Below are 16,728 nucleotides of genomic sequence, written 5' to 3'. Positions count from 1 at the left end.
GCAAATTATTAGAACCAACTCAAGGGTAAAAAGGATATCAGAATAGATCAATAATAACTAAAGAGATCAAATTAGTAATTTGATTGAAAAGGAAGAAGTAAATTACTTCCACTTGCAGATGACATGATCTTGTCTATAGAATATCCTTAGAAATCTACTAAAAAGCTATTAGAACTAATAAATGAGTTCAGAAAGGATTCAGGATACATTATCAACATACAGAAATCAATTGTATTATTATAAACTAACAATGAACAATATGAAAACAAAATTAAGAAAGCAATTCCTTTTATAATAGCATCAAAAATAATAAAAATACTTAGCTATATATTTAACAAAAGTATAAAACTTATACTGTGAAATCTACAAAACATTGTTGGTAAAAATTCAAGATCTAAAAAAAAAAGTCTACATTCATGGACTAAAAGACTTAAGATAATAACAGTCCCTAAATTGATCTACAAATTTAATGCAATCCCTATTAAAATCCCAATTTTAAAACCTGCTACAAAACTACAGCAATCAATGCACTGTGGTACTACCGTAAGATGACACATCTAGATCTATATAGAACAGAATCTTGGGTCCTGAAATAAACCTTTATATTTGTCATCAATTGCTTTTTGCACTGGTACCAAGATAATTCAATGGGGAAAAATAATCTTTTCAACATACAGTGCTGGAGCAACTGGATATCTACAATGCAAAAGAATGAAGTTGGATTCTTTGTACCATGTACAAAATTTAAATCAAAATGCACCACAGATCTAAATATAAGGCCTAAAACTATAAAAGTCTTATTACAAAGTTTACTAAACTGTAAAATGTCCATGTAAAAAACTACACAAATGTTCATGTTCACAGCAGCAGTATTCTTAACAGCCAAAAAATGAAACTAATTCAGATGTCCGTCAACTGATGAATTGATAAACAAAATGCAGAATATTCACACAATGGAACATTACTCAGGAATAAAGAGAAATGAAGTGCTGACACATGCTATAATATAGATAAACTTTGAAAACATTATGCTAAGAGGCCTGCCACAAAAGACCACATATTGTTTGATTCCTTTTATATGAAATATGCAGAATTGGCAAACCTATAGAGACAGAAAGTAGACGAGTGTAGTCTAGAGCTGCGGAGTAGAGCATGATGTCTAGGGGTAATGGAGAGTGACGGGTAATGGAGAGTGACTGGTAATGAGTATGAGATTTCTTTTTGAAGGACTAAGATCTTTTAAAATTAAAATTGTTGAGATAGCTGTCTGTGAATATTCTAAAAACACGTACACTTCAAATGAATGAATTTTATGGTATGTGAATTACATCTCAATAAAGCTGTTAAGAATTTAACTTGGAAGCATGATCTACCATATGTAAATTCTCATCTTGACAGAAAAGGGACTTCTCAGTGTTCTCAATTTCCGAGATAAAAGGCTATCAATTAGAACTCAAAAATCATAATCTATGAAATTGAGAAGAGTTGCATAGGAACAGAGTATGTTCAGCTAATATATAAATCTAAAAGAGAAATACATGTGCCAAATAGGAAAAAGTAGAAAATAACTCTTTAAAATACAAAAGTAAAAGAGAAACCACCTTTATAATTATCTGTCCTCCTAATAATTTGTAAAAGCAGAGTTTAGCTGCCCTTTTATGTCAAATTTTAATTTGTCACCATTCTTTCTTACTATTCCACTGCTTCTGCTAAAATGTCTGGTATATTGATTGCCATTCGATTAATATGTACAATAGTGAATGAGGCAAAAAAAATTAGAAAAAAGCTAAAATTAGTGAATTTGCAACCACAAGTATAGATATAAGAATATTTACAGTACTGGCAAAGTACTATAAGCTTACTGAAAAATTCCAGGTGAAATGTGCTAAGTTATAAGCACTTCCGATTCGTTGTTTACACATTGCAATAGAAGTAATAATACAAAATCGTTTTGAGATTTGAAATTTAAAAACCTGGTGATTCACCCAGGAGGAAAGGAATCAGTAAATCTACTCAAAGAAAATGGATCTATAAATATCTATCTGGAGAGATATGACTATAAAGAAAGAAACTTTTCATTTTTTTTCCTCCCTAGTCCTCCAGACAAGTAATCAAGTTTGAGTAATCAGGTTTGTTTCCAGGTTCTTAGCATAAGAAGAAGCTCAAAAGTTGCCTTACTGTCACACAATTAGAATAAATTTTTATTTGAACCCACCGTATTGGAAAAAGAAAGGAAGCTTGTTTTCATTTTGCTTTAATTCTTTTTAAAAAGCAAAATACACAACATTGTAAACTGAATATAACCCAATAAAATAAAATTTAAAAAAAAGCCAAATAAATATCATGTGTTCATTTGGTATACAGTGTCAAAAAAAGTCTATGCTGTCTCAAGATGTCCTCCATACATTCAAGGTATATTTGAGAATGGAAGTAGTTTAGCAGCCCCAAGAAGTAGAAAAGCATAAGATAATGTTAAGAAACCATGAATAGCCAAGAATGGCTGCTGTGGCCTTAGTTCTAGAGTAAAGAGTCTGGTTAGGCACTGGGAAGTGACTAAGAAATAAAATTAAATTTTTACTTTAGATAAATTATTCTGGTGGTGAGGATTGCCTAGATGGTGAAGAATCAGAAGATGAAACCCTATAGACTACTTAGATAGTTGTTATAACTATCTTAAAAAATAGTAAGGAAAAAATAAAAAAGTAGTAAGGACATCAATCACAAGGTTGAGAGTAGGAAAAGCAAAGGAGAGATAAGAAAGAACTGACGTAATGATTATGAAACTCTCAGGGCAACGGAAAGGAAATGATCGTTTGAGTGACCCTGAAATGGTACTTATTTTCTTGCTTTTTTTGTATATATATTTTTATTGAAGTACAGTCAGTTTATAATGTTGTGTCAATTTCTGGTGTACAGCACTGTATTTCTAAATATAATTGGAAAATCAGGAGGAGGATCTGACTTGGGAAAGAAACAATGACCTGGAAATGGTAGTAAGGAGGCACATAAAAATTTGTAATAAGCAGATGTAAAATCATGACTGAGAATTGGGAGATAGGAGTGTATGGACAGAAAAGAATAGGGTTGAGAAGATATGGGAGATATCCCAATGAGAGGGATAACTACATTAGGGGAGGAAAAGGTAGAAAATGAGCCAGTGAAGACAAACTTGGAATAACTAGAAAATTAAGAATGAGGTAATTTTAGACTGATTTTAGAAATCAAGAGAGAAAAGAATATTTTAAAGAGAGAATAGACAACGGTATTAGATAGTTAGTGGATATAATACTCAAGGGGGTTTTACAGCAGAAACTATTCTGCATTATACTGTGATGGTGTACACATTTGTCAAAACTCATGCAATGTACAACACCAAGAGTGAAATCTAATATAAACTATGGACTTCAGTTAATAAATCAACACTGGCTTATCAGGTTTAACAAATGTATCTCACTGATTCAATATACAAATAATAGGAGTACCTTTGTGTAGAGGGAAAGAGAATATGCAGGAACACTCTGTAATTTGCAACCAATTATATTGTAAATCTAAAACCTGCTATAATTTTCAAAGTGCCTATTACATTAATTAAAATTAATTAATTAGATAAAGAGGTCAGAGAGGATGGAGAAAACTTTAAGACTTGATGGTCAGGATACTAACCTTCTAAAGGATGGTGTCAGTAGAGCAGCAGAGGTCTGAGAACACACGGTGAGCAAGAAAGCAAAAGAGGTACAATTCGGGCCCTTGGTGACTTGACCATCCAGTACCAAAGATAAATTATTATGGGGAAGAGTCAGGATATGAGAACTAAGAAACTACTTAGAGAGTTTTATTTTATAATTGTCTTGGAAAGAGTAAGAATCTAAGAAATAATAATAATATAGTGTGATAAATACTATGACAGGGAAGTGTAACAGGGGTCTGTGAGAGCACGTGGAAAGATACCCAAACAGGCTGGAAGGAACTGGAGAGGAAGGTTAAAGGATTATGGGTAGATTAGGGAGAGGCTTTTCAGAAAAAAATAATGTTTAAGCTGAGAATAAAATGATGGACAGGAGCTATACTCAGAAAAAAATTAGAGCATAAGACTATTTCACTGTTAAATAATAAATAAAACCAAGACAAATAGCATTTAATTCTAGAAGAAAAAGAACAATATAAAGCTTACATACAAGAAATAACAGAAATTAATGAGTTAAAAAACATAATAGAATATAATAAATGAAAAATAGTTTCTTCAAAAAGAGTAAGTAAATTATTTGTTATCAAGAAAAAAGAAGTCCCACTGTAATGGTGGTGCACAATTCACTTATGAATCTAGTTTAAAAGTTAAAAATGTTTAAAAAGTAACCATTATTACAAAAACTTGTTACTGGATACATAATATAAAAAAGATATAAACTGTAACAGCAATAACCTAAAATGTGAGGACGGAAAAAATAAGAATATAAACCTTCTGTATACTATCAATGTTAAGCTGTAATCAGCTTAAAATAGAATATTATAAATATAAATATTTTGTGTATGCCTCACAGTAACCACAGAGTAGATTTAGTAGTAGATACAGAAAGATTATAATAAAGGATACAAAGTATACCACTACAAAGAATCATTAAAATACAAACTAAGACAGCAAGAGAAGAAGGAGCAAAGGATCTGTAAAACAGTCAGAAAACAGTTAACAAACTAGCATTAATAAGTCTTTACTTATCAATAACTACTTTAAATGTAAATGAATTAAATTATTCACTCAAAAAAACACAGAATATCTAAATGCATTAAAAAAAAACCCAAAGGAGATCCAAATAATATGCTGCCTACAAGAGACTCACTTTAATTTAAGAACACAAAGACAATGAGAATGAAGGAATGGAAAAAGATATTTCAAGCAAATGATAAATTAAAAAAAAAAGGGTAGCTTTATTTTTATCAGACAAAACAAACTTTGAGTTTAAAATGGTCAAAAGGGACAAAGATGGTCATTACATAATGATAAAGAGGTCAATCCATCAAGAAGATATAACAATTGTAAATATTTATGCATCTAACATCAAAACACCTAAATATATAAAGCAAATACAAACAGAAAAGGGAAATAAACAGCAATACAGTAAGAGTAGGGGATTTTAATATCCCACTCTTAATAATGGATAGATCATCCAGACAGAGAATCAAAAAGGAAACAGTGGATTCGAACAACACTATAGACAACATGTACCAAACATAAATACAGAACATTCTGTCCAACAGCATCAGAATACACGTTCTGTTCAAGTACACATGGAACATTTCTATAATAGATACTGTATTAGAATGCAAAACAAATCCGAACAAACTCAAGAAGCTAGAAATTATATCAAGTATCTTTTCTAACTAGGCCAATGGAATTACACTAAATATCAACAATAGGAGAAAAACTAGAAAATTCATAAATATATAAAAATTAAATAACACACTCCTGAACAAACAATGTATCAAAGAAAAGAAGTCAAAAGGGAAATTTAAAAAATATCTTGAGACAAAGATGGAAATACAACATACCAAAATGTGTGGAATATAGCAAGCTCTAAGAGGGAAGTTTTTAATGATAAACACATACGTGAAGAAAAAGAAAGATCTCAAATAAACAACTTAACTTTACAATTAAAAGAACAACAAAAAAACGAAACCCAAAGTTAGCATAAAAAAGGTAATACTAAAGATTAGAGCATAAATAAATAAAATAGAGGAAAGGGAAAAAAATATGAAGAAAACCAAGAGTTACTTCTATGGAAAGATAAACCAATCGCTAAACCTTTAGCTAGACTAACCAAGAAAAATAAAGATGCACATAAAAATTACTATAAATGAGAAAAGGAGAGATTATAACTGATACCACAGAAATACAAAGGCTCAAAAGCAATAACTACACAGTATGAACAACTATACATCAACAAATTGGACAACCTAGAAGAAATGGTTACTTTCCTAGAAACATACAATCCACCAAGACTTATTAATGAAGAAATAGAAAATCTGAACAGATCACTAACAAGTAAGCAGACTGAATGAGTAATCAAAACCTTTCAACAAAGAAAAGCCCAGGACTGGATGGTTTCACTGGTGAATTCTACCAAATACTTAAAGAATTAACGCCACTTCTTCTCAGACTCTTCCAAAAAACTGAAGAGGAAGGAATACTTCCAAACTCATTTTACTAGGCATTAGCTTAATATCAAAGTCAGATAAGAATACTATAAGAAAACTACAGGCCATTATCCCTGATGAATATAGATGCAAAAATTCTCAACAAAATACTAGCAAGCAGAATTCACCAGCACATTAAAGGATCATACAATATTACAAAGTGAGGTTCATCCCTTGGATGCAAGGACAGTTCAACATATGCTAAGAAACATCTAAGAAAAGAAGAATGTGTGTGGGTGGTATGAGGAAGAAGATTGAGTCTATCAGATACTAAATTATAAAGCTGTACTAAATTAAACAGTAATATCTGCATGATATTAATAGATGAATCAAAAGAAATTAACAGATAGTTTTGAAACAGACAGCTTAATATTTGATAAAAGACAGTATCAAATCAATGGGAAAGGTATGGATTATTTAACAAATTACAGAAAGACTATTCCCCAACATTCAAGGTGGTTCCATTTCTTCTTCCGTAAATCAAAATGTATTTCAGAAGGAATAAAGAATTAAATATAAAATAATTACCACTCCAACCAAATACTTAAAAATCTAGATGGAAATGTAACAATTGATTTCAAGACAGAACTCTCTAAGCATAACAGACAACTGAAGAAATACAAGAAGATTGAGAGATTTTATTACTACATAAAAATGAAAAACCTGTATGTTGAACAACCTGAAGTTGTTGAATACTGAAAGCCAAACAACTAACTAGGAAAACTCCCACAATAAGTACAAAAGTTAATCCTTAACACACACACATATGTAAAATAGCTCTTACAATTAAGAAAAATTCCTGCAGTGCTGAAAAGTTGTTGTCAGGTAGCCACAGCCCTGACTGCAGTGAGGGAGACCGGGTCCTGCAGACCCCTCAGCTTTCCATGACTTGGCGCAGAGGACTGGAGAAAGAAGACTGAGGACGAGGCCAAGATGGCAGAGTAGTATGACACTCATAGCTCACCCTCTCCCACAGATACACCAAGACTCACATCCATGGACCCACTGAGCCAACCAGAGCACCTGTGGAAATCCGACAGAACACTGTCCTCTTCAAAAGACAAAGACACCAAAAATCTGTTTTATTCCTACATAGGCATTAGATAGATAAATAAATAAACACCTTTAAGGACCACAATAGGTAACTGATACTCCATAAGCCACAGTGCCAGAGAGATATGAGCAAGATGAAGAAGCAGAGAAACCATTCCCAATTAAAAGAACAAGAGAAATCCCCTGAAAGAATGATCAATGAAATAGACATCGATAGCCTACTAGATTAAGATTTCAAAAATGGAGTGATCAAAGTATTGAAGGAACTAAAAGAGATAGTGTTTAGAGATATAAAACACGTCAAAAATGAAATAGAAGCTATAAAGAAGAGCCAAGCAGAATTGGTAAACTCTGGCTGAGATGAGAACAGATCTAAAGGCTGTGCAAAGCAGACTAGATAATGCAGAGGAATGAATTAGTGACCTAGAAGACAGGACAACAGAAAACACCCAATCAGAATAACTGCAAGATAAACAAATAAAAACAAATGAAAGCAACATAAGGGACCTAGGGGATAATATAAAGCATGCCAATCTTTGCATAATAGGGGTCCCAGAAGGGGAAGAAAGATCAAAGGGGATTGAAAAGGTTTTTGAAGAAATCATGACTGAAAACTTCCCAAACTTAAAGAAGGAATCAGATATCCAAGTACAGAAAGTTCAAAGGGTCCCAAACAGGAAGAACCCAAACAGACCCACACCAAGATATATCATAATCAAGATGGTCAGAGTCAAGGATAAAGAAATTATCCTAAAGGCAGCAAGAGAAAAGCAAAGAGTGAGTTAAAAGGGAACCCCCATAAGGCTCTCAGCTGATTTCTCTACACAAACACTACAGGCCAGAAGGGAGTGGCAAGATATATTCAAAATCCTGAATGAAAAAAAGATGCAGCCTAGGATACTTTATCCAGCAAGACTATCCTTTAAGATAGAAGGAGAGATAAAGAATTTCACAGACAAGCAAAAACTAAAAGAGTTTAGCAACACTAAACTCATGCTAAAAGAAATACTGAAAGGTCTACCTAAATAGAAAAGAAGCAGGATGCTACAGAAATGAGAAACTCATAACTGGAAAGGTGATAACTGATGAATTACAAATAAAATAAACACAAAATTGTAAAAGAAGACATCGAAATCATTAAGAGTGGGAGAGGGAAGCAAGAAAATATAGAGTATTTTTTTTCTTTCTTTTTTAAATCTTTTGTTTTTCGTAGGATGGGTTCGAGATATAGTAATGGGCTAATAGACTTACAGAAGAGGGTAGCCACAAGCCAAAAACTTACAAGGGAGTCACAAAAACTAAATAAAATCCATGATAATACAAAGGAAAATTACCAAACCACAAAAGGAAGAAGAAAGGAACAAAGAGGATATACCAAATCAACTGCAAAGATAAGTTCAAAATGGCAATAAACACACATCTATCATTAATTACTGTAAATGTTAATAGACTAAATGCTCCAGTCAAAAGACATATAGAGTGGCAGACTGGATAATAAAGCAAGAACCTTCAATATGCTGCATACAAGAGACCCACTTTAGGGAGAAGGACACATATAGATTGAGAGTGAAAGGATGGAAAAGGATATTCCATGCAAATGGAAAAGCCAAAAAAGCAGGTGTTGCAGTATTGATTTCAGACAAAACAGACTTTAAAACCAAGGCCATATAGGAGGATAAAGAAGGACATTTTATAATGATTAAAGGAGTGATACAAGATGAGGATATTACACTCGTTAATATATATGCACCCAATATAGGAGCACCTAAATACATAGAACAATTACTAACAGAGATAAAGGGGGATATTGATGGGAATACAATCATAGTTGGAGATTTTAACACCACATTAACATCACTAGACAGATCTTCCAGACAGAAAATAAATAAGGCAACAGAGAAACTAAAAATACAATAGAAAAATTAGATTTGGTGGATATTTTCAGAGCATTACACTCCCCCAAAATAGGATATACATTCTTTTCAAGTGCACATGGAACATTTTCTAGGACTGATCATGTACTTGGGCACAAAAGAAACCTCAAGAATTTTAAGAAGATAGAAATTATCTCAAGCATCTTTACTGACCACAATGCCATGAAACTAGAAATCAACAACAGAGAAACAAAGGAGAAAAAAAGGAAAGCATGGAGATTAAACGATATGCTATTAAAAAACCAATGGGTCAATGAGGAAATCAAAGCTGAAATTAAAAAATACCTTGAGACAAATGAAAATGAAAGCACAACCACACAAAATTTATGGGACACAGCAAAGGCAGTGCTAAGAGGGAAGTTTATAGTGATACAGGCCTTCCTCAAAAAAGAACAATCTCAAACAATTTAACTCACCAACTAAAAGAACTAGAAAAAGAACAACAAAAAACCCCAAAAGGCAGCAGAAGGAAGGAAATTATAAAGATCAGGGAGGAAATAAAGAAAATAGAGATTAAAAAAAACATAGAAAAAAATCAATCAAACCAAAAGCTGTTTTTTTGAAAAAGTAAATAAAATTGACAAACCTCTGGCCAAACTCACAAAGAAGGAAAAAGAGAGAGCACAAATTAGCAAAATAAGAAAGGAAAATGGAGAAATTACAACAAATAAAATAGAAATACAGAGTATCATACGAGAATATTATGAAAAACTATATGGAACCAAACTGGATAACCTAGAGGAGATGGACAAGTTTCTGGAAACATATAGTCCACCGAGACAGAATCAAGAAGAAACTGACCACTTGAACAAACCGATCACTAGATATGAAATCGAAATAGCAATAAAAAACCTCCCTACAAATAAAAGTCCAGGACCGGACGGCTTTACTGGGAAATTCTACCAAACATACAAAGAAGAGCTCATACCAGTCCTTCTCAAACTCTTCCAGAAGATTGAAAAGGAGGGAATACTCCCAAACTCATTCTATGAAGCCACCATCACCCTGATACCAAAACTAGGCAAAGACACTACCAAAAAAGAGAATTATAGGCCAATATCACTGATGAACACAGATGCCAAAATCCTCACCAAAATATTAGCAAATAGAATCCAACAACACATAAAAAAGATTATACATCATGACCAAGTGGGGTTCATCCCAGGGACACAAGGCTGGTTCAACATACGCAAATCAATCAGTGTAATACATCACATCAACAAGAGAAAGGACAAAAATCACATGATCATCTCAACAGATGCAGAAAAAGCATTCGATAAAATTCAACACCCATTTATGATATAAACTCTCACCAAAGTGGGTATAGAGGGAACATATCTCAACATCATAAAAGCTATATATGACAAACCTACAGCCAGCATAGTACTCAATGGTGAAAAACTCAAAAGCTTCCCACTAAAATCTGGGACAAGGATGCCCACTATCACCACTCCTATTCAACACAGTCTTAGAAGTCCTAGCCAGAGCAATCAGGCAAGAGAGAGAAATAAAAGGGATCCAAATTGGAAAAGAGGTAAAAGTGTCACTATATGCCGACGACATGTTACTATATATAGAAAACCCTAAAAGGTCCACACAAAAACTACTAGAGCTGATTGAAGAATTCAGCAAGGTAGCAGGTTACAAGATTCACGTTCAAAAATCAGTTGCATTTCTTTACACTAACGATGAATCAAAAGAAAAAGAAAGTAAAGAAACAATCCCCTTTAAAATAGCACCCAAAGTAATAAAAATACCTAGGAATAAATCCAACCAAGGAGGTGAAAGAATTATACACAGAAAACTATAGACCACTGATGAAGGAAATTAAAGAAGACTTTAAAAAATGGAAAGATATCCCATGCTCTTGGATTGGAAGAATCAATATTGTTAAAATGGTCACAATGCCCAAGGCAATCTACAGATTTAATGCAATCCTTATCAAATTACCCAGGACATATTTCACAGAACTAGAACAAATCATAATAAAATTTATATGGAACAAAGACCTAGAATTGCCAAGGCATTACTGAAGAGAAAGAAAGGCTGGAAGAATAACTCTCCCAGACTTCAGACAATACTATAGAGCTACAGTCATCAAGACAGCATGGTATTGGTACAAAAATAGACATATAGACCAATGGAACAGAATAGAGAGCCCAGAAATGAACCCACAAACTTTTGGGCAACTAATCTTCGACAAAGGAGGCAAGAATATACAGTGGAATAAAGACAGTCTCTTCAGCAAATGGTGTTGGGAAAACTGGACAGCAGCATGTAAAGCAATGAAGCTAGAACACTCCCTTACACCGTACACAAAAATCAACTCAAAATAGATCAAAGACTTAAACATAAGACAAGATACAATAAACCTCCTAGAAGAAAACATAGGCAAAACATTAATTGACATACATCTCAAAAGTGTTCTCCTAGAACAGCGTACTCAAGCAATAGCAATAAAAGCAAGAATAAACAAATGGGACCTGGTGAAACTTACAAGCTTCTGCACAGCAAAGGAAACCATAAGTAAAACAAAAAAACCTACAGAATGGGAGAAAATTTTTGCAAATGAAACTGACAAAGGCTTGATCTCCAGAATATATAAGCAGCTCATACGACTTAATAAGAAAAAAACCAAACAACCCAATCCAAAAATGGGCAAGAGACCTAAACAAGCAATTCTCCAAGGAAGACATACAAATGATCAATAAGCACATGAAAAATGCTCAATATTACTCATTATCAGAGAAATGCAAATCAAAACTACAATGAGGTATCACCTCACACCAGTCAGCATGGCCATCATTCAAAAATCCACAAATGACAAATGCTGGAGAGGCTGTGGGGAGATGGGAACCTTCCTACACCGTTGGTGGGAATGCAGTTTGGTGCAGCCACTGTGGAAAACAGTATGGAGATTCCTCAAAAGACTAGGAATAGACTTACCATGTGACCCAGGAATCCCATTCCTGGGCATATATCCAGAAGGAACCCTACTTCAGGATGACACCTGCACCCCAATGTCCATAGAAGCACTATTTACAACAGCCAAGACATGGAAACAGCCTAAATGTCCATCAAACAGCTGACTGGATAAAGAAAAGGTGGTATATTTATACAATGGAATACTATTCAGCCATAAAAACCAGCAACATAATGCCATTTGCAGCAACATGGATGCTCCTGGAGAATGTCATTCTAAGTGAAGTAAGCCAGAAAGAGAAAGAAAAATACCATATGAGATCGCTCATATGTGGAATCTAAAACAACAACAACAACAACAAACAAAGCATAAATACAAAACATAAAAAACAGACTCATAGGCATACAATATAAACTTGTGGTTGCCAAGGAGGTGGAGGGTGGAAAGGGATAGACAGGATTTCAAAATTGTAGAATAGATAAACAAGAGCATACTGTATAGCACAGGGAAATATACACAAGATCTTATGGTAGCTCACAGAGAAAAAAATGTGACAATGAATATATATATGTTTATGTATAACTGAAAAATTGTGCTCTACACTGGAATTTGACACAACATTGTAAAATGATTACAAATCAATAAAAAATGTTAAAAAAAAAAAAAAAAAAGAAAAATTCCTGAACAGAAAAAGGATACTATGAGAGAATCTGGAATCAGATTAAAATTTATTACACATATACAAAAAAATTAACTTCATTAGTAATTAAAATATAAAAATTAATGAGATAACATGATTTGTCTTTTAAGCTATAAAGATTAAGAAAATGTGATGAACATCTTGTGCTGGACAGGCTGAAGTTATACGATATTTGCAGAATTAGAAATGAGTACTTAATGAACAGCAATTCTGCAATACATATGATCTGAAATAAGTTCTTATGCTTTGACTTAGTAATTCTGTTTTTAGGAATCTATCCTTGCATAAGAAATTAAAAGCAACTTAAATGTCCAATAGTCATAGAACTTGGTGCCATAAAAAATTTTTTTTCAAAGAATATCAAAATGGCCAAGGAAAATGCTCACAATGTAATATAAAGTTTTAAGAGATAACTTACTATACATTAGTATGATTTCAGTTTTGTAAAACAAAATCATATGTCTATGAAAAAAGACTGAAAATACATAAACAAATGTTAACAATAGTTTTGTGAATAATAAGTGTTGCTTTTCTGTTCTATATTTTCTATAATAACCAAAGAAATTACACATTATTTAAAAAATTATTCTGAGGAAAGCTAAAAGCAACAACAAAAACTAGTTAGGAATTACAAGAAGTGAGTAAAGCTATTTTTCTATAAATTTGGCAGAAAAAGGCATGAAAGGGATTGACTATTTCTTGAAAAGACAGTAAGTGAGGAAAGTTTTGTTTAAAGGCATATAACAAACATGTTTATGGTAAGAGACATAGAGTAGAAACACAAGATAAAGAAGGGATAACTTTTTTAAGATCCTAGAGCAGACACAGAAGGTAGGAAGCAGAAGTACAGACAGAAAGGGGAAAAAAAGGCTTTTCTGAAGCTGAAGGGGATCAAAAGAAGATAGCTCAACACAGAAAATTTAAAGAGACTAAGATGCAAGGCATAATTGTTTAACGTGGGAAAGGTCTGAATTACCCTCTTCACTTTGCATTCCTGTAGAATAGTGATGACAGGGTAAACAGCTTGTTTCAAACTAGTTTCCCACTTTCAGGATCACTGGATTTAATTAATGAGAGATGTGACTAACCTGTGTTAAAATGTGAATGTGTAGAGGACAAAGAAAGGTTAAGAATTACCATTCTAACAGATTATCTTTCATATAGGCCAACCTTTGAATTGAATTCTTAGTGAGGTTAGAGTAGAGGTGACCTTTTTGACTATAATAAAGGGCTGAAGAACAAAGAAGTGGTTTATAATAATTACTCTGAGAAATAAATAAGTGAACAAGGGATAAAAAATTTGCCAAACAAGAGATGACACAGTTGAAGTAAAGGAGCATGAATCTACAGTATCTTTCTATGTCACTCTGCTTTGATGATTTTTCTCTTAATGTACTGCTGCCCAAGAGTAAATAAAGCAGATGTCAAGAATGATTCTGATGAGAGAATTGATTATAGATATACATATATAAACTTCAGCAAAACATAGTTTTGAGGATGCTAGATATGACATTTTAAAAATGGCTGACAATGTGTGAATTGACTGGACAGAAAGGCAAGTGCAACCAGAGGTGGGTGGGCAAACTGACTGTGGAACAGGAAAAGCACAAAACTGAAGATATAAAAGTATAAAACACCAGTTGAGTAAGACGTGAGAGTTAAGAGTGCCAAAAAGTACCTATCCACAAATTTTATTTTAATGAGTCTAAAAGGGAAAGTAGCACCTATACGTTAGTTGACCTAATGCGAATTTCAGTTAAGTAGTATTTTGTAGTTTCTAAAGTACTAGTTTCCCAGGAATCTCATTCAGATACATCAGGAACCTAGAGATCATTAAAATAATAATATAACAAGGTTTATACATTAAAACTCACATATAAATGGATACATAAAACCCACATATAAATGGATACATATTCAAGGCTTAAAAAGAAATCAGATTAATAGCAATATAACAAACTATATCTATCTTTGTTCCATTAATATTTTTGTGGGTATTAGCTTGTATTCACCACTCATTTCACTTGGGTTCTCTTAGACTAGTCAAGGGTATACTTGGAATGAGTAAGTATGGGAAAACTAAATGATATTTTATAGGTTCAGTCAGATTTCTTCAATTCAAAAGATGATTCTACAATGTATAATAAGAAAGATATAAACAATCTGAAGATGTCGAATATTTAAATGCAGCCCTACATCTTTCTTTATTATTTCTAAGGTATATATAAATGAAATATAGTTCCTGCTCAGAAAGTTATAATTCATTAATTCAGTATTATTCACACATAAACAGAGAAACGGCTGACAGGTGCTAGATATAATTTTAAAATTTCTCAACAACTTACCACTGTCTTGAGTCCAAGTTCCTAAGTTCTCTAAGTAGTTTTTCATTTTTCTTCAGGAGATGAAAGCTCCTCCTAAATAGAGAGATTTATAAACATTTTCATCACCTTTGCAGTGAATGACATGACAGTCCCGGAAATACTTTCCACTCTACTCATGCAACTCTTATACTTTTCTTGCCTTTTCATACTTCTAACACAAAGGAGAACAGACCCTAAAAAAAATGTAAAGAATATATGTCATTATTTCTATCCAGGCCCTCAAACATTCCTGCTAGTGGATCATTATCTATTGGCCACTTTAATTTTTCCTTGCAGAAAAATGGATAAAATACTTGTAGTTTCCTTCTTAAGAGTTTCAAAAAAATGTGAGAAAATTGTTCCTCATGAGAAAGAAAATATTCACAAAATCTAAATCATTATCAAACAAGGATATCTAATCCAGATGGAATTTGCTTTCTTCCTTGTTTTATATTATATGCATTTCTAATACTACTAAGCAAGTATGTATATTTTACCAAATATATTACACAGGTGATAAATATGTACAAATTATATTCATGAAATCAATGCTTGCTATGGTAAAATACAGCTTCCCATCTTAAATTTTTCTCAAGAGACAACATATGAACCATTCTACAGCAAAAGAGAATAGAATTAATTTATATGAGTGGCTATTACTCGTATTTTAATATACTATAAGGTAAATTGTGTTCTTGATATAACACGGCTTTCCCATAAGGCAGAGAATACTCCCTTCTAATAAATGGAAGGGTTTAAATCAAGTAAGATTATAAACACTAGGTAAGCAAGGAGAATTCCATTTCAGTGGTTCACATGCATTTGAATTACTTTAAGATTTATTTGCCCAGTGTTATCTGACTCCCCTCCTACTATAAATTGAACAAAAACACATTAATGCTTCTTCTTCCACTTCCCTACAGCTGTTAGTATCATAGAAATTTAAAAAATAAATGTATATTAATAATGTTTTACACTAGTGTACAATTTTAGTATTTTATGCACATTACCTAATTTAATTCTCACTATTATGTAAGGTAGGATTTATTTCCTCAATTTGCAGACTGTAGCCCAAGGCTCAAAGTTTAAGTGACTCTAACCTAGATCTTCTGATTTAAGTCTCATGCCTTTTCATTTAACTCCTACTTAACTTACTTCAAAACTTTGTATATTGCAAGTTTTAATGAGGTTTTGCAATATGCACAAGAGAAACTAAAATTTAAAAAAATGAAATCCCGATTTTTTTCCTGATTTGATGCTAAATCTTGAGTTAATTTCTGATACAAACAAGAACTGATCACTGCTGTTTGCCTTAAAAAAAAAAAAGTTAGGCTTATGTGACATAATAAGAAATACACACTTGGGCTGTGTCCCTAGTTCAAGAGTTCTAAAACCTTTGTAATTTCCTGAGTGCTGGAGGTGACAGGAGCATCTTACACATATCTCCTAAAATCTTTGGAATTTCCTGGGTAATAGGAGCATCTTTTGTTCTAATCAGGTGACTCTTGGTGGGCTTCTGGATAACTTCAGAATGGGGCTTCATCACCAGAAAGAGCAAGCCATGGG

At 32.8% G+C, this 16,728-nt stretch overlaps 1 protein-coding gene across 10 annotated transcripts in view; it reads right to left on the bottom strand.

The window, feature by feature from the left end:
• RALGAPA1 (Ral GTPase activating protein catalytic subunit alpha 1) overlaps positions 1 to 16,728 on the bottom strand; it is a 204,395-nt gene that overhangs the window by 53,786 nt on the left and 133,881 nt on the right. For 9 of the 10 annotated variants that reach the window (XM_074365642.1, XM_074365640.1, XM_074365641.1 and 6 more), the window contains one exon: positions 15,145 to 15,216. In XM_074365642.1, coding sequence (XP_074221743.1) covers positions 15,145 to 15,216 — 72 coding nt within the window. The other variant, XM_010967048.3, reaches the window with a different exon arrangement.

This window comes from Camelus bactrianus, chromosome 6 (assembly GCF_048773025.1).
Source record: "Camelus bactrianus isolate YW-2024 breed Bactrian camel chromosome 6, ASM4877302v1, whole genome shotgun sequence".
In the NCBI taxonomy this organism is placed as follows: Eukaryota; Metazoa; Chordata; class Mammalia; order Artiodactyla; family Camelidae; genus Camelus; species Camelus bactrianus.
Note: the sequence above shows the minus strand (reverse complement) of the source record. Positions and strands in the feature narration are given on the sequence as shown.